Consider the following 27,479-nt stretch of genomic DNA (forward strand, 5'->3'; position numbering starts at 1 on the left):
TCTGTTTTTAAAAGACGCAAATCAGCAAGGCCTTGCGAGTGAAGAATTCTGAAAGTGCCTGGCTGAAGAAGGGCAGGAAGCTGACAAGTCAGTTTCACAGAAGAGATCACCTTTCTGGGTTCGAAGTTACTAAAATGACACCATGTTGGAGCAAACGGTGTGTTTGTGGAACTATTTGTTCCTTATGATCAAATCAATGAAACACCTTCTCTATCTGCCCATCGGCACCATCTCTAGCCAGGGTGTGGCTTGGAGACAAATACCTCCCCAAGGACGACCAACTAGAGGTGGTGCTATGGAGCGTGCGGTCCCAGAAGGTGCCTTTATTTGGTTTAAGTTTTGGGCCACCAGAAGAGCTTGGTCTTGGGGCTGGCCTGGTTGCACAGCAGTTAAGTGCTCATGTTCTGCTTCGGCCACCCAGGGTTCGCCAGTTCAGATCCTGGGTGTGGACATGGCACTGCTTGGCAAGCCCTGCTGTGGCAGGTGTCCCACATATCAAGCAGAGGAAGATGGGCACAGATGTTAGCTCAGGGCCAGTCTTCCTCAGCAAAAAGAGGAGGATTGGCAGCAGACGTTAGCTCAGGGCTCATCTTCCTGAAAAAAAAAAAAAAAGGAAAAAAAAAAAGAAAGAAGAGCTTGGTCTCCTATAACCACAAAAGGCAAGATTTCACGACCCTGCTACCCAGCATTGTCAGACGGTGCTGTTTAAAGTACTGGCCCATGGTCTGCCGAGGCTTCTCAGCACAGCCATACATGGCACGATCCTCCTTTCCCATCCTCATTCAAACGATGTTTCAACCGACAATAAACAGCAAGCTTTATAAATAAGCAGAAAGCTTGAGCCGGAGATGTTAGGGGGGTGTAAAGACTGAGAGTTTTATACTCTACAAGTAGAACTACACTCAAAATCTAATTTTAGCATTAGTCCCACAGCAAGAGCTAGAAATGACCTTCAGAAGGAGAGTGAAGGGGGGCGGGGAAGCAGAAATTAACTATCTTTTTGATGTAGCTGTGGATGTCATGGGGTATCCTCTTGAGCTTTCATTTTTTTCCTTATAAGCTTGCCCTGTGGTTAGATCTGACCCTCTTGAGCCAGTCTGTAGTGTATACACTGCTTCTTCTCTGTTCCTGGAGTTGAAAGTGCCCTTAAGGATGATAGAAAAGGTCCCTTCAATCCAATGCTACAAAAGTAGCAAACATTTTCTGATATTTACCATGTTTCCTGCATACTGTGAGGGAGGGAAGATTTTAAATTAATTAAAATAAATAAAATTCTCCCCACATATAAGTAGGTTCAGAACTTCTACTCAAACACCAACAGCTCCCCACACAGCCGTCCCCTTTTGAATTGTCATGAGAAAGCTTCACCTCGTGTCAAGCCAGCATCGACGTTAACGCATCTTACACTCACCGCTCCTAGTTTTTTTCCCAACCCACTGTCTCGTTATTGTCTTTCAAATCTTTATAGTTTTGCTGTTTTTCTCCTTCAGCTCTTCTCCTTTATGGTTTTCAGGCCCTTCAGCAAGGCAACCACATGATGCTGCTCATACTCCAATTCGTCTAAGTCCCTTTAAAATGGGATCCAGAAACTGGACAGCGGGCTTCAAGGGTCTTTCTCATTTTACCACCGTCCAAACGTCAAGCCCATTAGTTCTTCTCTCTCCGCCATCCTTGTTACCCGCGGTTACAAGGACAAGCTGCAGCTGTTCAGTAAGCTTAACTGGTGGTGATAAAGTGTTGTAGCAGGCAAATGTCTGACACATCTGTTCAGCAAGTCCATAACCCTACAGCTGAGTTTACGAAACTATAGATTCAAGTAACTTTAAAGTGAATTTGAATTCACTCTGTAAAAACCGACTTAGATAACTCAAACGGGAGAGCTTTCTGGATCACGCCGCCCATGGAGCTCGGGGAGCTGACCAGAGATTTGCATCTGGGATGTAAGGATTTCAAATCTAGAGGTTTAAACCACCATGGATTATACTAGCCATCTGTGTGGTTCGGAATAACGCAATCTGGCGAACCCAACCCCTTTCTAACTCCATATTCCAAGTAGTTGAATGTACACTGGAGATGTGATTTGAGCTCTTTTTCCCCTCACATTTTCTAACTATGTTTTTATCTGCAGTAGACAACTAGGTCAGAAGAGAGGGACTCAGCTGTTATAATAAAGGTCCCAGATAGAGTTTCAGCATCACAAAAATGCCAAGTAAGGAAGTCTCTTCTATAGTTAAGCAAGAAGCAGTTCAACAGAGGATAGCTCTGTTTAAACAAGCATTCATATATTATAGGTACGTTACATAAATATATATTACATATAGTAATATACACATATACTTATAATAATATATATATTACTATTAACATCATATAATGCCTAAAAATGATCACTATAGCTGTGTCACTAGTGGATTAAAATGAACTGAGAAACTCTTTGGTAGAATGTGGTTCTTTCTTCACGTAACTGTGGGGACATTGGTTTGGATATATGGACAACCATGCAGCTCCCAGAAAAGGGGCATCTATATGAGCTGACAAGCTGGGGCCTTTCTCCCACCTCCCAAAAGTCAACAGACCAGATATGGCAGCTACAATTGGTCTTTCATCTGTCCATTCCAAAACTGGATTCCCTCCCATGTACACTCCCCTTTCCTGCCATCTCATGTCCAAGTAAAATGTCATTGACTACAAATTACCATAGATAGGCTCTCACCGTGGAATCAGAGGCCTGTGTGGGCCACTCAGGGAAGGCCTCCTGTAAGAGGGTTACTTGAAAAGAAGTGTAGATACATAGAGAAAGGGTTCTGACACATTGCATTTCTATCAACAAAACTGTTATGCAGAAACACAGCAGGATTTCTTTAGTAATAAAATGGCTTGTTGAGATTTGGAGTTTTATTTCTTTTTAGAAAAAAGAGAAAATTTACAAGATGCAAAGGTCTCACACAATACATTATCATTGATGATTGTTCTCTTTACACCTTAACACGGACCCTGGATTGGCCAGCGCTGGGAAAAACATGGACAGCATGAATGTGTTTGAGACCCATCATGGACACGCAGAAATACACCACAGTGTGAAAGGACTTGATGACAAATGATGTTGGGCCAGCCCGTCCCAAAAGCAAGCCAAGACATCATAGGAACCAACAAAGCCTTCCCGTGGGGGAGGCATGGGTGTATGCCCTGCTGCCATGTGCACAGGGCGCTCCCCTGCACTGGCAGCACCCCCGCCCCATTAGACCACAGCAACAACAGAAAATGGTAACGTTCCTTTGGTGTTTTTTTGCAGGGCTATTCAATCTTTTATTTCTGTCTTCCTTCTCACGATTCAGTTCCAAATTCTTAAAGCCGAGTAGGTGCTTAGCATCTTTCATGAATTTTTCAGGATCCAGTTCTGCCCAATGAAAATGCACTGAAAAGAACAAAGATAAGACACATAACTCAGAAAGGTCCCAAAATTTGCCTCAAATTCTATTAAAAAATATGACCAAGTATAACAAAATAGCTGAAGATAATCCTTTTTCAAGTTCATACAATGACAATGGCATGACAGTGTTTCACTTTACTGTGAAAAATCTGCCGTGTTGTCAGGTATAAATCCATATACCTTCCCGCCAAAGAGCTTCCAATTTATTAGAACTTCATTCTTAGGCTCAGAAAGACATGAAACCAAACATCTAGGAATTAAACAACAGACTTCTAGACGGCCTCTGCATCAAAGACAAGTCACAAGGAAAATAATAAAACATTTTAAAGTGAATGAATATGAGGGCCCAGCTCTGTGCAGAGTGGTTAAAGTTCTGTGCGCTCTGCTTCAGTGGCCTGAGTTCATGGGTTCAGATCCTGGGCATGGACCTACTCCACTGGTCAGCCATGCTGTGGAGGCATCCCACATACAAAAAAAAGAAAGAAGAAGACTGGCACAGATGTTAGCTCAGGGTTAATCTTCCTCAAGCAAAACAAAAAAAGTAGGATTGGCAATGGATGTTAGCTCAGGGAGAATCTTCCTCACCAAAAAAAAAAAAAAAAAAAATAAGGATAAAAGAAAAGAGAATGAATATAAAAGTACAACATATCAGAATTTGTGACATTCACCTAAGGCAGTGCTTAGAGGGAAATTCATAGCATTAAATGCTTATATTAGAAAATAATTAGTCAATAATCTGAGTTTCCACCTTAAGGAATTAAAAGAATAAAAGCAAAGTAAACCCAAAACAAGCAGAAGGAGGGGAATAATAAAGATAAGGACAGAAACTAATGAAATTTCAAACAGAAAAACTAAAGAGAAAATGAATGAAAAAGTCAATAAAACTTATAAGCCTCTTGCCAGACTCACCAAGAAAAAAGAGAAAAGATACAAGTTACGAATATCAGAAATCAAGAGGAAACATCAGTACAGATTTTATAGATATTAAAAGGATAAAAACAATATATCACAAACTTTATGCCCATAAATTAGACAACATAGATGAAATGAACAAATTCCTTGAAAAAAGACAGAAAAGCCTCATTTCCAAATCCTTTTAACAATGAGGGAGTCAGAGGGGTGTGGAGCCTAAATAAAGCATAGGGACAGGGAATAAACTAAACACTTGTTCTTGGGATATTTTTAATACTGCTCCAAGGATGGTAGTTCTTTGGTATAAAATGTCCAAGAGTCTTGAGTTTCCCTTTGTAATTCTGAGGCTACAGCAAAAACCAGCTGGTCTTGTCAATATTTCTGAAGCAGGCATTTGTCATCCAAGAGTTTTAACCCCAAACTTAACAGAGTAGTTTCTACTCCCTCAGATCTAAATTTTAATTGAATGAAGTTCAGTAAAAGCAAAAGATGCTGATAACGAGAGTTGCACGTGGTGATGCCCCATCTAGGAACAAGCTTCTGGATGTGCTCACATGGGTCACATTCTTAAGTGCTGTATTATGAACAGATGCCTGGATGGAATTAACAGCCTGCCATTCCTGAGTCCAGTTTGATACCAAGGTCCATGGGCCCACATGGTTCTATCTGGACCCACACAAAGTATCGAAATTTCCCCTGAGGTCTCCCCTCATGCTCTGAAACTCACCTGTCACAGTTTTGCACTGCTTCCTACGAGATATCTGAAAGACCACCAGGGGACCACATTACTTCCATTTTTAAGTCAAGAAAAGCAACTCATTTGCTCCTATATTTTAATCAAGATGTTAACCCAAACCTAAGAACCTGGGGCCTCTCTCCTCGCTTGCAATACTAATAAATGAAATCCTGAAATTGGTTCTCACATTGACCTTTGGAGAACTCCATCTTCTTGGCACAGATTAACACCTTTGTTTTTGAACTTAAAATGAGCTTCGAGATCCTGCTTGAGTACATTTTTCTTTTACATTTACTCCAATTAAATATTCCACATGTTTTAATGCTTTGGGATAATAAATGTATATTTCAAATGTTTTTTTTTTTTTTTTGAGGAAGATTAGCCCTGAGCTAACTACTGCCAATCCTCCTCTTTTTGCTGAGGAAGACTGGCCCTGAGCTAACATCCATGCCCATCTTCCTCTACTTTATACGTGGGACGCCTACCACAGCATGGCTTTTGCCAAGCCGTGCCATGTCCACACCAAGGATCTGAACTGGCAAACTCCAGGCCGTCGAGAAGCGCAACGTGTGAACTTAACCGCTGCACCACCAGACCAGCCCCTCAAATGTTTGATGTGCAGATGGAAATGATAAGGTTTACCTCAGAAGAATAAGTGACCTAGAAAGTGTTATTCTGCTAGAAGACAAAGCAGGTAACATTACGTCTCTAACTTTATAAAATTAGAGATATAGAATTATGGGCTCAGAGAAAACGTTATAAAAGCATCATGTTAATAATGATTATCTTAGAACAATGAGATGGCAGATGCCTTTTATTTTCTTCTTTGAGCATTCTGGCATGTTTGAAATTTTCTATAATGAATAAGCGTTAATGTTGTAATAAAAATGGCTTTCAAAAGAAATTTTATAAGAGAACGATGATTTTTAGGAATTCCAGTTCTCTCCCAGAGAATCATAGAACTGAAAGAAATCCTGAGAGGTTTCAACCCAGGGGTTCTCAAAGTTTTTAGGTAAACCACTCAGGCATAGAGACTTTATAAAGCACTCAACCTTAATCAACTGTGCTACTAGTGGGAGCCCTAATGGCAGACCTCATCATACTATCAGCATTAACATTAGGAGTGATTGGCTCCCAAACTGCATGCAAGAGCCTACTGGCCAGCAGCAGACACTGTTCTGCCTGAAAGACACTGCCCCATCATGATACATGGATTGGTCAGCAGACACTTTTTATTTCCAATGTCACTTTTAACAAATGCTCCTTCTCATTTTCTTGAACATAACAATAGAAAAACCAAGGAGCCAGACTGCTGGCTAGCAACTGGAAGTAGCTGGAGATCATGAAGCCCACACGGCTGGAAGCATGAATGGGGAGGTGGGAATGCGCTATCTGTGAGGTCCATTCGCCAGATTAGAAGCGCTGAACGGAAGTCATGTTCAAGTGATAAACACACGATTCTCTACAAAAGGGAGGACACTGAGTCTTGAAATTTAGAAACCCTGGAGAAGGGGTAATGTGCCTCCCCAGAGAGCTGTTGAGAGGATGATATCTATTTCCAATGCATTGTTTTGATGTCCCTGCAGCCAAGTGAGCTATCTGAGGGCAGACACGAGCTGTAGGCAAGGGGATGGTGGGGGGCATCTGACAGGCAGCACTAAGAAGTGCCTGATAACTCAGCACCACAATTTCACAGCCTTATGAAAGAAGCTGCTTCTCTTTTACTGCCTGCGAACGTCAGGGGCAAGGAGCAAGGAACCCCTCAACAGTCTGTTTAAACACTGAGTCTCTCAGAGATGGTGACTTCCAGCTGATCTGCTTCTGGCTTCAGGTGATTCGAGAACCACAAGACGTACGTGCTAGAGTCAATATACACACCCCACAGAGCTGCTCTCCAAACCACGATCAGAAGAACCGAGCTTTTATTTATTTCAGGTCATGGCTGGGCCTCTAGTCTGAATTCATTACCTAGAAGAGGAAGGCTGTCCTGTGAAGACATGAAGGCTGCTGGAAGTCAACGTTAGCAGCGAAGGGTTCACTTGGACCTTCCAGCATTGTTAGAGATTCCAGTGAGCCCGCTGCTCAACTGTCACAATAGAGAATCACCTCCTTTGCTGGAGTCCTGATGGTCCTGACTTGGTGATGAGAAGATGGGAACGGTGATTCAACTTCTTAATTAAGAAAGGAAAGCTTGGTGTGATATAACAAAGCAAGCAGGAAAAAAACTGATGTTACCTGATAGTGGAAGGAACAAAGTCTGGCAGCAGTTCTTAATTTTTTCGCTTAAAGTCTACCCCGTCTATTTCTCATGTATATTTGTATAGATTTAACCATGTCGGTCTTACAGAACTTACAGTGTTTCAGATGATGGTCTTAAAATCTGAACTCGATCCCTCTAGGTTAGTGCTATCCAACTGAACTTTCTGCAATGACAGAATTGTTCTGTATCAGCACTGTCCAATATGACAGCAACCACCCAGAAGTGGCTACTGAGCACTTGAAATAGACTACTGTGACTGAGGAAATGAATTTTAAATTTTATTTAATCTTAACTAATTTACATTTAAATATCCACATGCACAGGCATCACAATCCCTGACTTCAAAGCATACTACAAAGCTACAGTAATCAAAACAGCATGGTACTGGTACAAAAACAGATGCACAGATCAATGGAACAGAATTGAAAGCCCAGAAATAAAACCACACATTCATGGACAGTTAATCTTCGACAAAGGAGCTGAGGGCCTACAATGGAGAAAAGAAAGTCTCTTCAACAAATGGTGCTGGGAAAACTGGACAGCCACATGTAAAAGAATGAAAATTGACCATTCTTTTTCACCATTCACAAAAATAAACTCAAAATGGATCAAGGACCTAAAGATTAGACCTGAAACAATAAGTCTTCTAGAAGAGAATATAGGCAGTACACTCTTTGACATTAGTATCAAAAGGATCTTTTTGGACACCATAACTCCTCAGATGAGGGAAACAATAGAAAGAATAAACAAATGGGACTTCATCAGACTAAAGAGCTTCTTCAAGGCAGGGGAAAACAGGATTGAAACAAAAAAACAACCCGCTAGTTGGGAAAAAATATTTACAAGTTATTTATCTGACAAAGGGTTAATCTCCATAATATATAAAGAACTCACATAGCTCAACAACAAAAAATCAATCAACCCAAGTGAAAAATGGGCAGGGGACATGAACAGACATTTCTCCAAAGAAGATATACGGATGGCCAATAGACACACGAAAAGATGTTCATCATCGCTGATCACCAGGGAAATGCAAATCAAAACTACACTAAGATATCACCTTATACCTGTTAGAACGGCAAAAATAACCAAAACAAAAAGTGACAAATGTTGGAGAGGTTGCGGAGAAAAAGGAACCCTCATACACTGTTGGTGGGAATGCAAACTGGTGCAGCCACTATGGAAAACAGTATGGAGATTTCTCAAAAAATTAAAAACAGAAATACCATATGACCCAGCCATCCCACTACTGAGTATCTATCCAAACAACTTGAAATCAGCAATTCCAAAAGTCCCATGCACCCCTATGTTCATTGCAGCATTATTTACAATAGCCAAGATGTGGAAGCAACCTAAGTGCCCATCAACTGAGGATTGGATAAAGAAGATATGGTGTACATGAAGTACCAGAACACTGGGAAAGTGGTGTGAATGCTGACACAGGGAGGCAAAGTGAAGCTCTAGGAATGAAAGAGATCCCACCTTCTACAGGGGAAAAAACAGTGAGAAGTGACGGAATATCCTTTTAACAGAATACACACAGACACACAGGCAGACGCACACACATACCCCTCCCATGCACGCTGCTCTAGCTTGTTAGGAAGAACTGTGCTCAGCCAAGACACATCTTACTATTCAAAGGTCAAGTTGAAAAAGCAAACAGACGGCAGCTTCCAAAACACTTTCCTTGTCTGGTTTCGAGTGTGTTGACATTTGAGGACAGAAATGGGGGGCACTGGTGAGAAGCCTGCTCCTTTCACACCTTAGTGACGGTAGTTGACTAAATACACAAACGAGGTGACACTGGAACCTGCAGTCAAAGGCGGGGACCACACTCCCTTAGTGGGAGGCTGCCCGGCACCTGGAGCTATGCGCCTGAAGCGGGGAACTGAACTGTAGCCTCACGGGAAACCCGAGTCCTCCCACGAGGTGAGGAGCTGCAAGGAGTGGGACAGAGGGCAAACGGAGTTCATTTTAGCAGTTTCACATCCATCTGATAAAATAAGAAACAATGTTGGCAATGTGATAGAGAAATGTTGACACCCTGGGAATGTCCTCTGAACTATGAAGGTTTTTGACTCATTGTCAAAGAAAAATATGCTGAAGACCAAGTGGTTTCTCCTTCCATTTTCTTTTGTTTTTTCTCTCTCTCTCATGCCTTGGAAACTCAAAGCTGCTTTCCTCAGGGCCTGCGAGGCTCCCAAGGGCTCTGTTTTTAAAGAAAAGCAAATGAAAACTGCAGCTCCCTTTATGTGGGGTGGGGGAATGGCTGCTGTTTTTCTGTGGAGCGAAGCAAATGCCAAGGTCACCTTCCATCTGTCACTACTTAATTCAGCTCTTCCAAGTATCTGAATATTTGGTGGTGATTTTGTGGGTCTACTGGGACAACAGATTTTAGCAGAAGGGCAACAAAAGCCCATGGGCAAGAAAAAGCCCAAGTATATCACTGGAGGGCCAGCCATAGTTCAGTCCTGGCCCCTCTGGAGTCTTCAGTTCCTGGAACATGGCTAAAATCCCAGAAGGGGGGTGCCCAGCCCCTCCCTGGTCCTCGGCTGGCTGGAGGTGTCTCAGAGGCAGCCAGCAGGAAGGCTCAGAGGACCCCTCACTTACATCCATTCATGCCGGGATGTCGGCACAGGCCCCAGGCCTCTGCTGCCATCTCTGGTTTGAATGATTGCAGCTAGACACCCACCTTAAACTGTCAATAAATGAACGGCTTTCCTTGTGCACTTCGTCAAAAACCCTGATGGAACTACATAAGTGTGCAAAGAAAATGTGGCTTCCGCATTTTCATGGACCATACAAACTTCCTCACAAGCCGCTATTCCGCTGAGCAGGGGAAATCTTGAACACACACTAACTCTGTCCCACCTTGGTATCAAAACAGCTCAGTCCTCAGCGGCCTCTGTGGCTCAGCACCAGGGCCTTGGTGCACACTACTGAGGGGCGCTCAATTGCTCAGGGGCCAGAGGTCCTCCCTGGCTGACTTGGCCTCACCTCAGCTCTCCCCTCAAGTCTGACCCAGGAGGTCAGAGGGAGGTCATGTAAAGAGCTGAGGCCATGACCCCTCTGCCCTCCTCAGTGAAGCTGCCCCTCACAGCCTGTGGGGCAGGCTCCCTTCACCCAGGGTCTTTCCACTGAGAACCCACAGTCAGCCCAAGAGACCCCCCAAGACAGCTCTCTTCTGCACCCCTCACAGGGCAAGTAAGACCCTCCGTTAACTCCTTCTGCCTCCTGATGCCTAACCATGTCCTGCCCCGCCTTCTACTCAGCCTGATGGAGACCTGGAGCCACCGTGCGGAGCAGTCTCCTTCCAGAATTCCCACCAGGGACCATGGCACAGCCCCCATGGCTTCCGGCTTTCCCATCATCTAACTCCTACCCCAGGGATTTTGGTCTGCAGCAGGAAGCCAGAACGCCAGGTGTGGCCTCTGGCGTCCCCTCCGTGTGTCCCTCTTCTCTCTCCCACTGTCTCTCCTAACCTGAGAGCTTTCTTTCACCTTCCCTCCTGCCAGGCAGGGGCTTCCCCCACACCATCCCTCTTCCTTCACCCTCTCCCCTGGGCCATAATGATGCTACAGCTACAGCGAACCTGACTCACAGAGAGAGGGAAGGAAAACATATCTGCGTCCTCTTTTCAAAATGCTGTGCCCCTTGGGTTTGCTTCTCCTGCTGCTGTGTCCCCTCCCTGGCTAGCTCTTTTTGGGTGGCTAACGAAACAATAGTACAATTTACCCCAAGTTTGATGCTACCCAATCTGCACTACCCTGAGAACAAACACAATGACAAGTTTTTAAAAATGTCATCAACTTTACAGAAGCAAACAATAGACCCCTACAAGTCTATGAGAAATTTAACCTCTTAAATTTGGGATATGTTGGGAAGAAACGCTCACTCCCACCTCTGGCCCTTCTTTCTGTGTGCTCAGTTTTCTTTCTGCAGACGTGTCCTCCTGGATGTTCCGCGATACACAGTTACTGTCTCTTCCTTTAAGCCTGGGGCCCTCAGGAGTTTTTCTTGCCCACAGAAATGGGAAAATCACGCGCAGGCTGCCCAGTGGCCACAGGACACTGATCCCCATAGTATACTCTCTACTGGGATTATTCTGAGGCCAAAGTCTAATGCAAATGAAGGTCTTCACGTTGTTATGTTTTGCACTGATTTAAAAAGTAACAGAATCCAATACTCCTCTATAAATTAAACAAAGATTTTTTTTTCTTTTTTTGAGGAAGATTAGCCCTGAGCTAACATCTGCTGCCAATCCTCCTCTTTTTGCCGAGGAAGACTGGTCCTGAGCTAACATCTGTGCCCATCTTCCTCTACTTTCTATGTGGGACGGCTGCCACAGCATGGCTTGCCAAGTGGTGCCATGTCCGCACCCGGGATCTGAACCGGCGAACCCTGGGCCACGGAAGCGGAACATGTAAACTGCGCCACTGGGCCGGCCCTAAACAAAGATTTTAGAAGTCGTGTTCAGACATACTTAAAGCAAAAGTCAAGACAATAAATTTATAAAATATATTAGCAAGTTGATAATGCAATCAAGAAAGGAATCAACTAGGTGGCATTAGAATTCCTAAAGCCGTTTTGAAAATACAAAGCTGCAGGCATATCCGAATGTGTCTGTGAGTGTGAGTGTGTATTTAGATTGATAAACTGGGTTTTGTTACTGGGAGCGCTTATATTTTTATTCCTTTTCTATTCATTGAGGTCATCATGAGAGTCTGAAAATTTGAAATTTTTTAAACTTGTTGTAAGGTCCCAATTCCCTGGAGAAAGGTTATTATTTGTAGTTTTACAACTGAAGGGAAATAGATGGTGCCGTGCCTGAGGGGGCCAAAAGAGAAAACAGCATGCAGGCTGGGCAGCTGCCTCAGCCCAAGGAGTGAAAATAGGAAGTATCCAGTCTGGATTCCACTTCTGGACTCAGGAACTACCCACTCCGAAAACTTGGCCTAACGAATGACGGCCCCTGGCCATCGGATTAACTTGTCCTTAGTCTTCCTTTAGGCACAGGTGCAGGAGTTGGTCTGGTCTCTCCCAACACGTCCCTGGGGGCAGGCGAAGCTGGAGAAGCTTGCAGAAACACGGCGGGAGAGTCCCCATGAGCTTGTCCCTCCCGGCCCAGCCTGCTAGGACAGTCACTGGGCACTGTGGCTTCTACCTGCCTGCTTTTCCCAGTATCACTGACGAAAGGAATGAGTTTTACTCACATAGTTAACAGAAGAAAAACCAAGGAAGCAGAAATTAAGTAACTTACTTATTGTCACACACAAATTGGTTGGATGGAAGTAAGAACTTAATGAGTTTCTGGGTTACTGCCGCACCCATTTAATTAGCATAATTATAAAACTAACTTAAAGAACTGCTCTGCACACTGCCTTTATGTGGCATATTTCACTCCTTCAGATTTAGGATTTCTAGACAGAGTGTAAATCAGAAGCGCTAGCAATACTGTGATGACAAAACTGACCTAATATGAGCAAATCATCACAAAGTTCTGGAGGAGTAGGAATGGAAGTTTTATGTGACATAAATACCAAGTAAAACGTTATTGTATACTCATGAATATTTAACATTCTTTAGACACGAAATACCACATTTCAGAAGACTCTCCCTAACTCATACCAACTATTTCAGTTCATGAATACGCATCAATGGCTTTAAGCCAGAGCATCAAGATCAAGAAACAGGCAGGGCTGCGATTGTGACAGACAAAGGAAGGAAATTCCCTCTGATCAGGTGAGTGTTCGAGATAAAGTAGCCAAGACCAGTGACCACAGCTCTGTCATGTCCCTGAGGTTACAGTGGAAGAAAATATAGTGACTGGGGGAAAAGTCAACAGGACAATAGGATTTATTATCCAGAGCTTCTCACCCCTTAAAACTATCAATGAATCAACAACCCATCCTTTCTAAGCTGTCTGTTCTGTTTCTTTGGTCTGTTTGTGAGCTGGTAACACTGCACCCAATTATTACTATGGGCTTTGTAACATATCTCAGGATCTGGTGGTCTGCGTCCTAAAGGACCCTGTGAATACAGACTTCTGACCTCTACTTCCTTTCAGAAGGCAGAAAATTATCTTACTAACGTTCTCCTCTCTTGCAATTTGGCATCTCCAGGGAAAACTCATCTGCCACCTTGGTTTGAACCACACAGTCTATTAGCTGAAGACTCCAAAATGTAGGCCTGGACCTCGCTCCGCAGCTCTGGACCCTCAGAGTCAACAGACTACTAACATCCCCCTGGCTGCCAGCAGGTACCCTCAACATAGTATGCTCAAACCAGGTCTCATCTGAGATCCCCACCTTCTGTGTTCACTGCATCATTCAAACTAGGAGCCTAAGTCATTCTAGATGCTTCCTGTCCCAAATCTAACTAGTCACCAAGTTGAAATGATTCTGTTTCCTTTACACCTTTCAATCCCTCCTTCCTCTCTAGTCCCACTATAACGTCTTATCTTGATTTCTGCGACTGCCTCCTAACTGGTCTATCTGCTCCCAGCCTCACTCCTCAAGGCTGCTGGGGTGATCTTTTAAAACTTTGTATCTGATTACATCTCTTGTAGACTTAAAACCTTTCGGAGGTTTCCATCACCCCAGGATGAAATCCAAATTTCTCACAGTTGCATACCGGATCCTTTATGATCCAGAACCCTCCTACTTCTCTAACTTCAGAGCAACTCCCATCTCCCTAGACAACCCACCCAACTGAACCCAATGCTTCAGCCATTCTTCACTAGCTCTGTTCCAAAACTCATCTGTCCTTGTCCCTCCCCCAGCAATGTTTGCACCTGTTCTTCCCTTGGCTTAGGCAGCTCCCTACCCCCTCCTCTCATCTCCCCATTTCTACAAGTCCTTCAAGGCCCAGTTCCAGAGTCCTCCCCACTGTGGAGCTCCCCCACTGCCCGGTCCACCCCACTTCACATTCCCATCATCACCACAGTGCACCATGCTGCAGCAGCATTATTTCTATGCTTCTTCCTGAACTTGTGGACTCCTGACAAGAAAGAGGCTTTCAATAATGTGTTCACTGAGGGGATGAACTTGAGCAAAGGGCCATTAGACGACTGGGTCAAATTTTAGAGGCCTCTGATCTTCAGGCAGGCAGATGGACCTCAAGGCTATAGTAAACTGCGATGCATTCCTGGCATGGACGTGATAAGAATAAAATCCTGTTTTAAGAAGAGTAAACTGGCACTGTCATGCATGATGAAGTGAAGGATGGCAGAACATGAAACAAGAAATTATGAGAACAGGCTGCTGCAGAGGACCATGGCCTCCACTGGAGCTGCTGAGAGCAAGCATGGAGAAGAGGGAGCGCCCACAGGAGCTCAGGCAAAGCTCCTGGGCTGGATGAGGATCTGGGAACACTAGAAATGCTAATGGCAGTAGGAGTTGCCAGGATCTGCGAACACTAGAAATGCTAGTGGCAGTAGGAGCTGCCAACCGAAGCAGGCAATCCAGGAACGCAGCACTTCCAGGCAACCTCCTCCGAAGTGAATACCCAGGCCCACGGGTATCTGACACTCCTGCATCTCAAATTTTCTCTCCACCGTGGAGGGCAGCAGATTTAAGGAAGTGATAGAGGAATGTCCATAAAATGAATTCTGCCTCAAAAGCCATTCGGTCCTCTATTTGTTGCTGTTTGCCCAAAACGTGAGAAGACAAAGTTACGCAGGGAGGGGAAGCTGCTACCTGAGGTCCGCCCCCAGGCCTAGGGCTCCCGCTCGGAGGACACGTCGCCCTCAGCCCCGCTGCTGGCACTGCGGTCTTCTTTCCGAGGAGTGTTTCTTTCTTTGCTTGATTCAGAAGGCCCTTTGGCTCTGGTCTTTTCTTTCCTCTGCTGCTGTTTTTCAAGCTTTGACAGCTGATTATAAAAAACAGAAAGAATTATTTTACAAATGTAAACATGTGCCTGTATACCAAAACACCAATTACTTCACAGGCAGCCACCACTAAAAAAGCTTCTGTCTGATAACCTGGTGTATGTACCACGTGGTTCAGGTGTGTCGAATCGTACACAATCTGCTTACCAGGCAGGCCCCAAACCATGAACACAGATCAGTCATACACGTGGTCTCTCTCAGACTTTCCCCGCCAGTAACTCAACTTGTCATGCAGTATTTGGGGATGGTCAACTAACAGGCTTCTTTGACAGACTGAGAAGAGCCCTATAAATGAAAAGGCTTTTAGTCTGTTATTTTTTTCTTTGACGTCTCTTTAGCTTTTCCTCATCAAATTATCTTCCTACTTCCTGTTTTCTAAAGAGTATCAAAATGCCCCACTGTTTGCTGAGATAACAGAGAAGGCTGTGAGGAGAACACATTAAGTACGTTTAGCCATTGCCTCAGTTCTCGGTTTGGTCTTTGAGACTGGAGCCTGACTCCTCAGTAGCCAAAGCCATGAGTGCTCCTAGCTGGCTACGTGCACGCTGGCCACAGGAGGCCTCCCAGACTTCCTCCAGGCCACCTAGGGACACGCCTCTGACATCTAAAGGACCCTGGGTCCACTTCCCTCCTGGATGTCTCCCCAACTTGTTCAAAGAAACCACAGACTAGACGGCTGAAGGAAACTCAGACCACTGACACTCCGAGCAGCAGCATGGCCATGCAGAGGGGCCTGCGGAGAAACTCGTCAGACGAGACCAGCCAAGGTTCGGCCCACGGGATTTTCTTAGACCAAAAAAGCCAACTGTAACAAAGCCTGGGAGACTGCAACACCCAGTTTCACCTGCCTCCCAGACCCAATCTGCTAGCATTTTACAGTTCACATGGCAAGGGGGAACTTAAGGAAGGGCTGGCTTCTCCCTGCTGCTCCCTGCCCCACACCCAAAGACACAAAGAAAAGTTACTGTAACCGACCCGCCAGATCATCTCTTTATTACAGACAGACTCTGAGCTAAACCTTTAGATAGAGCAATCGGCAGCTCTCCCTTTGGTCCAGAAAACCAAATTTATTAATGGTTGACTTATTATCTTTCCCACTCCCCAGTTACCTGAAAAGATGCAGCCAACAAATAGGTTGGTTAACATGCTAATTAGATTTGTGAATGAAGACATCACCTCACCTTTGACCCACTGACTCTCCTCCCAGATAACTCCCTGGGTAAATCCTCATTAGGGCACAGGAAAGGCTCACAGGAATGTGCACTGTAGTGTTGTTTGCATTAGCAAAATCTACAAACAAATGAGCACTGACGGAGGATAGAAAAATATAACGTGGTATAGTCACAGAAAGCAATACTGTAACTCAGATCTACATGTCAAAATGCTCAGTCTTTAAACTCATGTTATGGGAACCAAACTCAGTTTCCAAAGGCTATACACAGCAGGATTCCATTTACATAAAATAACACTATATATCATTAATGGGCTCACGCAGACGTAGTATGGACTGGGAGAATACAAACCAACTTGAGTACACTAGTTAACTTTGGGGAGAAAGTGGAGCGAATGGGACCATAGTGGAATGACTATATATGGGCTTCAACTGTAACCATCAACTTCTACTTGAATAAAAACAAAACCAGACCTAGGACAGAGCTACTGACCAGTGCCAGTACGTAAACCACTCGCGATAGCTACTTGGACTACTGATAACAAGATGCTCACGCCAGGATGTAAACCAAAACACAGCTTCCTTTGTCAACAAAGTCCTGCTGTGAAGAAGTATCAGCTACTGAACAGTGTGCTTAGTGGTGTAGCTGATTTCATTCTGGTACAGGCTCTTTGTCTCACCATGGCCTGGTAACAGACAGTTCACGTAAAGGGACTTTGAGTAGGAATGACCCGGAGCAAAAATGACAAAAGGTTAGCATTTTTAAAATCTGAATAATGGCTACATAGAGCTCCTTGCTATATTTTTCTCTGTGCTATTATTTTTCCACGGACCATTATTTTTCTCTGTACTACTCTACTACAGATTAGGGAAGAACTTCTTGCATCTAAGATGACAGCCTTCCTTGTTTCCCTTTTAGTGTGAAAATGTTCTTTCTTTTATGAAATGATGAAGCTAGCAGGTGGGGGTCCTTCAGTCTCATTCCTTCACAAAATGATCTTGGACTGCATGACGTGAATGTACGTAACCTTACTGAACCGTACAGTTAAAAGTGGTTAGGATAGTAAATTTTATGTTATGTGCATTTTACCACAAATAAAAAATTTTTTATTGGGGCCAGCCCTGTGGCCAAGTAGTTAAGTTTGCACACTCCACTTCACTGGCCCAGGGTTTTACGGGTTCGAATCCTGGGCGTGGACATGGCACCTGTCATCAAGCCATGCTGAGGTGGCGTCCCACATGCCACAACTAGAAGGACTCACAACTAAAAATACACAACTATGTACCGGGGGGCTTTGGGGAGAAAAAGTAAAAATTGTTAAAAACTTAAAAAAATATTTTATTGATATATAATTGACATATAACATTATATTAGTTTCAGGTGTACAACATAATGATTTGGTATTTCTATATATTGCAAAATGATCATCACAATAAGTTAACATCCAACACCAAAACAATTCTTTTAATGATCTTGGAAAATACGAAGTTGACAAATCCATGCTGGACCTGTCAATTTATTTTTTATTTTTTATATTCCTAGTTCACGAAATGCAAACGTCTGGAAACCAATGGTCTGCAGTAGACTGCGATAAGTTGCCTTCTGTTGCCAGCAGTTTACGTTTGTATCAGTGACTGTGTGTTACGCGTGCATGTGTCTAGACACCTAATACACTCACTATATATAAACAATCATGAACACGCTCCAAGTGAGACACTGAGAAAGCATGATTTTCACTCTAAAAAGAGGCCCTATCCATTTGCTTCCCCCCTTTAGAGGCACACATAGAAAATGCAAATATCACCAGTGACGTAATGAAACCAAGCCTGCCCCCACTGCTAAGATTCAATCTCACGCAAAGGCCTGTTTGTGATCCAACCTGTTACTCACTTTCTACTCCTGAATGCTGTTGAGAAGCCAGATCCTGGGAGGACGATGGGGAATAATTCCCAATTACAGCAGGCTTCCCAGAGGCTCCTCAGGTCCCTGCAGTGCCCGTCTGGTTCTGCCCTGACTCAGAGGCACCATCAGCACAGAGCACTAAAGGCGGAAATGTCAATTTGACCTTCCACCCAAACCCCGCCCCCTTCCACCATGGACCACTCTTGTGAATCACGTGCGATAATTATTTAAGTGACAGGCCAGCCCGAGTTTCTGCAAATGATATAACACTGATTCTCTTACACTATTTATCTTAAAACAACCCTAACCACATATGGCTCCACGCCTCTAAGTCAAGTTCTCTGTGAGAACATTGTGAACTAACCTAATAAATTTAAGCCTTTTCTCAGAAAACTTGGAATCCAATGCAGCCAAAATGTGGAATTTACATCTCAAGGCAAGAAAGCAGTTGGATCTTTTTTTTTTTTGAAGAAACAAATGAGAAAGAAAAAGAAGAAAAGAAATTGGTACTGCATATGGACTCATGTAGAATGTCAACAGCTTTCAAATCAACAGGGAGCTGCATGTCAAGGGGAATATAAACCACTGCAGGCCCTGTGAACACGTGATCTACAAACAGTAAAATGGAGTGCTTTTGGTTTTTTGTTTGTTTGTTTTTCAATCAACTGATGAGAGTGTCCATATTGCAAAGGAGACATTGTCCAAACCATACTGGCTCTAGCGCCTTAGAGAGAAGTCCAACCTTCCAAAGGCAGCTCTGGGCACATGGACACTGCCAGGCACCAGGAAACCATCCTATGGCCAGCCTCTACTTCTCATGGTAGATCTCGGAAAAGGGGGCCAGAGCAGGAGAGACTGGAGTATCTGGATCCAAACCTCCCAAACTCACGATTAAATCTAATGAGAAAATAAAGGATTTTCTTTTTAATTAAAGCTGTTCATGCACTAATTGCATAGCGTAAGAATAAACTAGTTGAACATGGATATTACAATGCTCTACTGCAGGGCCTGCAAACTTAAATGCCTTGAGGGACCAGGCAGGTAGCAAAACAAGTGAAGTAACTATAAGACAATAGAGCATGGTGGAGACTGTGGCCACAATGGAGAGGACAAGCCCCACCTAAGGGCTTTCATGTTTTCTTTTTAAACATGTATGTGGGTAAATATAACGTCAATAGGATAGATATGGGCCACCTGTTAGGGATCTCTACCTTGCACTTTCACCTAATGTGATCCCGTTTGCTCTTAACAACCCAATAACAGTTGTATTATCATCAACGTCCCATGGAGAAGCCACTGTCAGCTGCCTGCGCAACAGACATAATCATCTTCCCAACATCTTCTTCCCTCCCTGCTGGCCTGAGCAGCCTTCTACTTCAGAAGTGGCAATGTCTGACTCTGCTATCACACAGGCATGTGACAGAAATCACAGCCAACAGGACCTGAAGTGGCTGTAGGGGGGCTTCAGAGCAAAGTCTCCTTCCCAAATAAACACAGGTGCAAGAAGACATTGAAGAGGAAAAGGAGCTTTGGGATTGGGGCAGCTGTCATAACGAGGAAGGGGTATCCAGAGGAACACAGAGGGCTCTGGAGAGCCCTGGCAGGGCCAAGCTGGAGGACTCAATCAGCCTCCCTGTAGGAAAGGTCGTCAAGCCACACTCAGGAAGGTTTGTAGCACTTGCAACTGAAAGCAAAATATCTCACATGTCCACTGAAATGGATGAGAAAACGGGCATTCACAGGTTATGGGACTTGCTTGAGGTTCGCAGCACGTGAGTGGCTAAGGTGGGTCCAGGCCTCTAGACACCAAACTCCATATTCTTTCTGGGGAACCACATGCCCTCTCTTACTTAATCTATGAACTTCATTTAACAGATATTTATTGAGCACATCTATAAGTCATGTCCTATTCTAGGTGCCAGGGACATAGACAAGAACCAAGCAGAGCCTCTGGCTTCCTGGGGCTGAATGTCCCCCCAGAGAAATGACTGGAGATCCCCACATACAATGAGCCAGGCCCTGTTCTAAGCACTTGGCCTGTGTGAAGGGTACTATTCTGATCCCCATTTTAAAGCAGAGGAAGCTGAGGGGTTGGCAACCCCACCACTCTGCCTGTAGCACACGGCAGGCCAAGCTGCCATCCTTCTCTGTCCTTGTCTTCATTGGTAGAAAACACGCAGGGACTTCAGGGCCATCTCCGATTGCCAAATTAAAGAGAAACTGTCCTAACATGGATCCGGCTCTGGTTGGTGGTTTAGCAACAAGCTGCTGCAGGACATCGGTTTGCCTGTATGTTTCTGCCCTGAAGGCTAAAGGAGGCAGAAGGATCAGAAACAACTATTACTTAGCTCTAATCAGCTGAGAACCAGCAGCAGAACAGAACAATCAGCTGGATAAGGAAGCAGGGTGGGGAAGCCCCCAAGACAACAAGGGCCTACAGTTCACTCTCTAATGTCCCAGGCACTCATCCAGGAAACGCCCTGTGTGGCCTGTCAGTGGCAGACTGGGGTGAGGGAGACGAATGTGGCCCTGGCCCATTCACTGACATGGGGCAGGCATGAAGCAGGGGCGGCCCAGCTGCCAGCATCAGGACAAAGTATGGCCCAGCAAACAGGACAGGGACTCTCAGGGCCCAGCTGCAGAGAGCAGGGGGCAGCCCAAGAAAGCAGGCAGCCTCAGAGCATTGCAGCAAGGAACACTGGGTGGCCAGAGAAGGTGGGCCAGGGTCTCTAAGTTCAGGGAGGTCGGGAAGGAGCTGGTAGAGGCAGGTGGGGAGGGCTGATGGAAGCCAGGGCTGAGGGTGGGGTGGGAGCACAGGTCCTGGTGGAGGGATGAGAAGGCATGTGAAGTCCAGGGACCAGCATCGTTCTCTGTTCACTCTTCACTGCCAGGCAGACCAGGTGGAGAGCAGAAAGCAGTGTAGGTCACTTGAGCAGAAAACGACAGGCAGAGATGAGTGAAGACCAGAAAGTCAAGGGTTGCACAGAAGAGGCTGAAGAGCAAAGGCCAAGTGAGGGCTGGGACAAGCCAGGAAGATGGGAAGATGAGGCTGAATTACGGCTGGTGTGCACCACCAGCAGTAACGGAAGTGTCCCCATCTGGGAGGGGCAGGTGAGTCAATGCACTCTGGTGGTAACCATTACCAAAGACTTTGGGGACAGGTCAGACGTGGCAAAGCAGTATGGCAGGCTGGGGCGCTGGCCATGTGTAGAGGCCCTGAGAACAAATTTTTCCCAAGTTCCCCATTAATTAAGGTAACCACGGTGATGTAACTTGCATAGTGTGGCACATACAAAACAGTGGATGAATACATGCAGAAATGAATGAACAGGACCTGCTGGTTTGGAAGAGTGACCCGGCGATAGCCTCAGAGGGAAGGGAGGCTCAAGCTTTGCTTAGGTCAGCTGTGTAACTAAACAGCTCTTCACCAGCATTTGAGAGAGGGACACGGCATGGGACCCACACAGCCGCGCGCAGTGTTGGGCATGGTGAGGGACCTGCTCCTCGGGTAGAAATATCTGTCTCTTAAGTGGGCAGCAGTTCACTGGAGAGAGAGAAACAGAGACTCTTGGGTGGCCACTGAACCCTCCATGCCTCTGTTTGCTTTTCTGTAAAAGATAGGCCACCACCTACCCAGTCTGCCTGCCCAAAGCACCAGGAGGACAGAGCGCGGCATTTGCACATGCTCCGGGACGTGGAAAACACCAAATAAACAAGGAATCATTCTTACCTGCCCTGCTCTTTCACACACAAAATAGCACTTTTTAAGCATCTTTAAAAACTGATCCCTTTACACTGTGCAACAACCGAGTGTGACAATGACACAAAACACGAAATGAGTGAGTAGCTTCAGGCTTCCATGGACACTAATGAGCTGCAAGGAACACCCTGATGATTGAATCTGAGAGCTCAGTGCTCTGTGCACAGTCAGACCCTAGACCTCCCAAGACCCCACTCACTCCAGGAGAAGATCACACAAAGAAAGTTTACTGCCCTGCGACTGGTAAGGTCCACCCAGCTGAAGGGTTTGAAAGGAGCTGGCAGAGGTGATCTGCATCTGCTGTTGCCACCCCTGCCTGCCTGTCTCAAGAACAACCAAACCTACCAGGCTCTGAGGCACTAGGCACAGTTTTGAAGGGGTTCTAGAAAACCCATTTCTCTGTGAACCATCTCAGAACAAAACAGGTGTCTAGGAATTCCTGATGGAAGGATCACTCTTAGAGTGAGATGGGGTCTTAAACTTGCTCCCAAACTGATGAAGGGGAATAATGGTGAAAATTTACAGCTTCTTGCAGACGTTTTCATATGTTCTCATAAGTCTCAGAAAAATCAGGTCTTTCTCTTTTTTTAGACAACAGTTGACTAAAAAGAGCATCTCCTTCCTCAAAGGGCCCATGAACATACCCTGAAATTTTAATTTCAGCTCTTTAAAGTCTGAGTTTACACTCAGGAAATAAATGACTCCTTACATTCTGACAACCGATTTGTCACCTTGAGCATTCCGAGAAGTTAAGGGCAGATATTATTATTCCCAGATTGCTTCTGAGTGCAATGGAGATGAGGTGAGTTGAGAGAGAGCACGCCCAAGGCCACATCCATGCAGTGCCCAGGCTGGGAAGAGCGCCAGGTCTCTGGACTCATGGCCAAGCCTCCAGGCGACCTGGCCTCCTTTTCGAGCAAACATTCACCTGGAAAGGGGCTTCTGGGGTTAGCCACAGCTCTAGGGCAGCAAAGCCTGTCTCTATTCTTGCTAGGGCAATGCCAGGTAGTGCCCTGTCTCTGAGTTATTTTAATGCTGGTTCTTTCTTGCCAGACTCTTCTGTCCCATATATGAGCAAAATCTAATTAGACAGTGAAGAAAATAACAAAAGAAAAACTCAAGCCCATGAAGTCAGTTACTATGATTTTTATAGACCGTAGTGTAGATGGAAAAGTTCTGTTCCAACCAACGTCTTGCAAAGATTCCAAGAAAGTCTTATGGTGAAAGTCATAAAGATCAAATATCTCTTCTGCAATTACTTCTTAAAATACTGCGAGGTATTATTACCCTGAGGGTGCTGGCCCACACCTGTGGCCCCACTGATGTCAGGAGGCACAAGTGGGCAATCACAGGATGCTGCAAAGAAAGGACATGCCCAACCAGGTTCCCTTAGAAGTAAGGACACAAGTCCAAGGACAAAATGCCCCAAACCAACCAGCCCGTTAACTCATTTCAACAGCTTTAGAATTTTCTACAATGCTCACTGTCTCTCCTAAGTGTCCACCAACTTCTGCCACCAGGAAAAGATGCCCTAACTCTTTCAAGTCATTTAAACCGCCCTGTGTGATCATTCTCTCACCTTGCAGACAAACAAGATGAGCTGACACCAGATACTTATTTTGTTGAATAACTAATAATTTCAAGGTATTGTGTAAGTAAAGCACGCTGAAGAATACAGAAATATTCAGTCAGCAATGAACCTCCTCAGGGTTAGGCTGAATACTGGACTTCCTGTGCCTCAGTGTGCTCTGCTGGCCCACACAGACCAGCAGGCAGCTTGCCAGGACTGCTGTGGAGGTGCAATAAAGCCCAAAGGGACCAGCACAGCGACCAGAGCAGCCCGCTGCCCTTCTATAACGGGCTGGGACACCTTCAGGAGTAGATTCTTCAGGAAATGACAGAGACCTGCACTCAAACTCTGGGAGGGGATACTTCCACCTGGCAGTCCAATGCCCATGTGTCAACTCTGTATAGACTCTTTTTGCATTCAGAACGAGGACATCTCGAGCTACTGGAAACCCCTGGGTCTATGACCTTTCGCTTCTCCTTGTTTCCTTCTGCTACTTAAAGACTAGAGTGGCAGATGGTGAGAAAGGGAAAGAAGAGAAGGCACATTCCAATCAGCAAATGATACTGGGAAGATCTGAGGAGAGAGAACTATGAATCTACTGTGGAATTTTAAACAATCTGTAGAAACCTACTTCCCTAGATTATCTCTAGTTGACTAACACATTTTTTAAAAAGAAATTGGAATTTGTACTTGGACAATTTGTTTTATCAAACTGTAACTTGATAAATTTCATATTATGTGATAATTCTGAAAGCTTTTTTAAAAAAAAAGTCCTTGTGTAATGGAAAACCTCACAGAACATTCGAAGATGATGTTTCCATATACACCATGGCGTACGCCATTATGTCAATTGTCGTGTTGTGTTATTTTTAAATCAACTGGCGGCTTAATAAAAACATTACAAAGCAAAGTGCACACATGGTACCTAATTTTCATACATTATTAACTCTGCTTGAGGTATTTGTGGGAATTTAAAAAAAACTCAAGCAAGCAGGCATCTGTTCCCATCTGAAATCGTGCAAGCTAATTTTATTTTCTAATTCTCCATTGTTTACAAAACTCCTCTTAGGCATACAAAAATAACAGGGGTGGAGATGAGGGCATTCAGTTGTCGTTCATATTATTCTTACTTAGCTAAGTCTCCTCTGGTCTACTCCTTTATGTTGCTAGACCGACTCCAGCCTTCAGGCCCCAGTGGTGACTTGTTTTGGACCATTGTGGGGCATGCCAAAGGTTCAAGGTCAGCCCAGGTGTGTGTTTCTCTATCAGTACAGCTTCCCTCAATCCTCCCTCTTAGCCCCCTGCAGCAGACACTGTCAGGGCTCACATGTCCCTCAACCCAGAGGTCACCAGCAACTTCAGTGGACAACCACCTGCAAGCCCGTGACTTCCGACCTCTTCTGACCTGGAGTACCTGCATCTCTCTGTCGAAGGATACCACTTGCCCAGGGAGGATGCTAGGCCTGAGTGAGGGCGTGCCAGAAGTATCAGGAAGTTACCACCTCTAAAAGTGATCTCAGTCACTGAGAAATGAGAGTTGCGGGGTTCAGAACCCCAGCTTCCTCAGCCTTCAGTGCACCAACTCTGAGATACGTGCTACATGGTCCTGCACAGGGCACCCAGGGATCATCAACACACCCTCTGCAGGCTATTCTCCTCCCTGTCCCACTCCCACCCCTCACTGTACTTCCTGGAAGACCTCCGAAATTAACCACACGTTCCTAAGTCCTTTTACTTTGGGGAGAGCCAAACCGGAAGCATTTTAACGGCTTTGAAATAAGCCACGTTTTAGTGTGGTAGACCGTTAAGAGTAACTTGTTTGCTACCCGTTTGTACCTTGTTTGTTGTTCTCTGTTAACCAGAATTCCACACTGTTTTACACTCTTGGACACTGGGGGGCAGGGGCAGACGTTTAGGATACCCGACTCAAGGCACTGAAAGCTGCAACACGAAGGGACTGCTGAGCACGTCTGAGGGTACCCTACGACATCTTTATTACACATGCTCATTCTTTGAAAACTGGTCACCCAGAAACATGGCAAACTATATATTCCAACAGCCAGGACTTTCATTGTGTTGCACTCCATTCTCTAACCCTACTAGGAACAAGGCACCAACTGTATTTCTAACACTTCCCAACTCTTCATCACACCTGTGGGGCTTCGCCTTTGATGGGGGCATATTGTAAAATTTCAAGAGTTGTGGGAGAGAAGTAACCATCAAGGTGTTTGGGATGCCCGAGGCTGGCCTTCTTCCACTCCATGCGCTGAGTGTGGGTTCTTGTCTCCTCCTCTCTGCCTGTGCACGTTTATTGTTTTTTAGGTCATAAGGTACTTGAAGGCAGAAATAACAGTCAACTGTTCAGTCAGCATCTACGTTAGACTTAAGAGAATATCTATCATGCAGTTGGCACATGTATGGTTAACCATCATGAACTATAGCAGAGTTTAAGGAGACACTAAAACAATTTCAGTTTTGGTATTCCAATGCATAATTGGTAACAGAAAACTGTTCATGAACATTCTAACCTAATAGTGTTCTTTAAATGATTCAAAATGTTTCTTCAATTTGCAAGAGTCTTTAAAAAAGGGGGGTGGGACCTTTTCTCTGCCCCACTTGGTCTATATGTTGTACAAATGCCAATAGAGCAGATTTGGAACAATGAAGAATTATTGTGCAAAATAACAATAATCCAGAAAACAGGAAGACAAGGAACGCAGAAATACAGTGGACGCCACCTGGGAGAGAAATCAAGGCCAGGCTTAGGCAAGATGAGTGCTCGGCAGCCAGAGAAACAGCCCATGGACAGGGGAGCAGGGCGAGGGCTCCAGAGGGTGGGCTCCCACAGAAAGGCCTCTAGGGAGAACGCCTGGGAAACAGGCTCGGGAGCAGGAGGAGTAAATACAGAAGAAAAGAAAGACAAGTACACACTTTCAGAAAAGCAAAAGGCTAAACAAGAAAAAAAACCCACAGGCTACAGCCTGGGTTGGTGGTGACCGACAGTTACAGTCACGACAATGTAAACACCAATTATTGATTCACTTAAAAATGCTATCGTAATAATGGAAAGACGGAGGGGGTGGGGAGTGAACAGTGCTAAGCCCTCATCGATAGTAGCATGAGATAAATAATGTCAGGAAAGAGTAAAAGTTTATTATTTAGGGATAAAAAAGAAAGTATCCAAAGAAATAGCTTAAAATATGGGAAAGGTGCTTGCTTGTGGGGAAGAGGACAGGAATGGAGAAAAATAGGCAGGGGGGTTATTTTTCATTACAGGCCATTACGTATTATATGATTTTTAATTATGCACGTAATCACTTTCAAAAGCAATTTAAAATTTAAGAAAGAAAATTCAGGGGCTGGCCCGGTGGTGCAGCAGTTAAGTGTGCATGTTCCGCTTCGGCGGCCCGGGGTTAGCCGGTTCGGATCCCAGGCAAGGACTTGGCACCGCTTGGCAAGCCATGCTGTGGGAGGTGTCCCACATATAAAATAGAGGAAGATGGGCACGGATGTTAGTCAGGGACAGTCTTCCTCAGCAAAAAGAGGAGGATTGGCAGCAGATGTTAGCTCAGGGCTAATCTTCATCAAAAAAAAAAATAAAAAAGAAAAGAAAAGAGAAAATTCAGTGCATGTAGTTAACAACAGATCCAATACTATAGAAAAAATTAATGATTTAGAAAAATCAGTTCATGTAATTATCCCAATACTCAGAGAAACAGACAATAAGCAAAAAGCAGAAATTTGAAAGTCATCTGTAGGACAGGAATTGTAAAAGGAGAGATCAGAGCAGACAGAAAATACAATAAGCAAAACATTACAAGACATCCCACGGGCTACCAAAAGGCTCAG

General features: G+C 44.7%; 1 protein-coding gene across 5 annotated transcripts in view; it reads right to left on the minus strand.

Annotated features, from left to right (window-relative positions):
* Positions 1 to 2,877: 2,877 nt before the first annotated feature.
* DTD1 (D-aminoacyl-tRNA deacylase 1) overlaps positions 2,878 to 27,479 on the minus strand; it is a 172,539-nt gene continuing 147,937 nt past the window's right edge. For all 5 annotated transcript variants that reach the window (XR_011494539.1, XR_011494538.1, XR_011494537.1 and 2 more), the window contains 2 exons: positions 15,036 to 15,207; positions 2,878 to 3,415 (listed from right to left, as the gene is read on the minus strand). Coding sequence is in view for 1 of the 5 variants with exons in the window: in XM_044748305.2 (XP_044604240.2) it covers positions 15,055 to 15,207 (153 nt within the window). In the remaining 4 variants the exon portion in view is untranslated. The remainder of the gene's footprint in view (positions 3,416 to 15,035; positions 15,208 to 27,479) is intronic.

The sequence above is a fragment of the Equus asinus genome, chromosome 15 (assembly GCF_041296235.1).
Source record: "Equus asinus isolate D_3611 breed Donkey chromosome 15, EquAss-T2T_v2, whole genome shotgun sequence".
Lineage (NCBI taxonomy): Eukaryota > Metazoa > Chordata > Mammalia > Perissodactyla > Equidae > Equus > Equus asinus.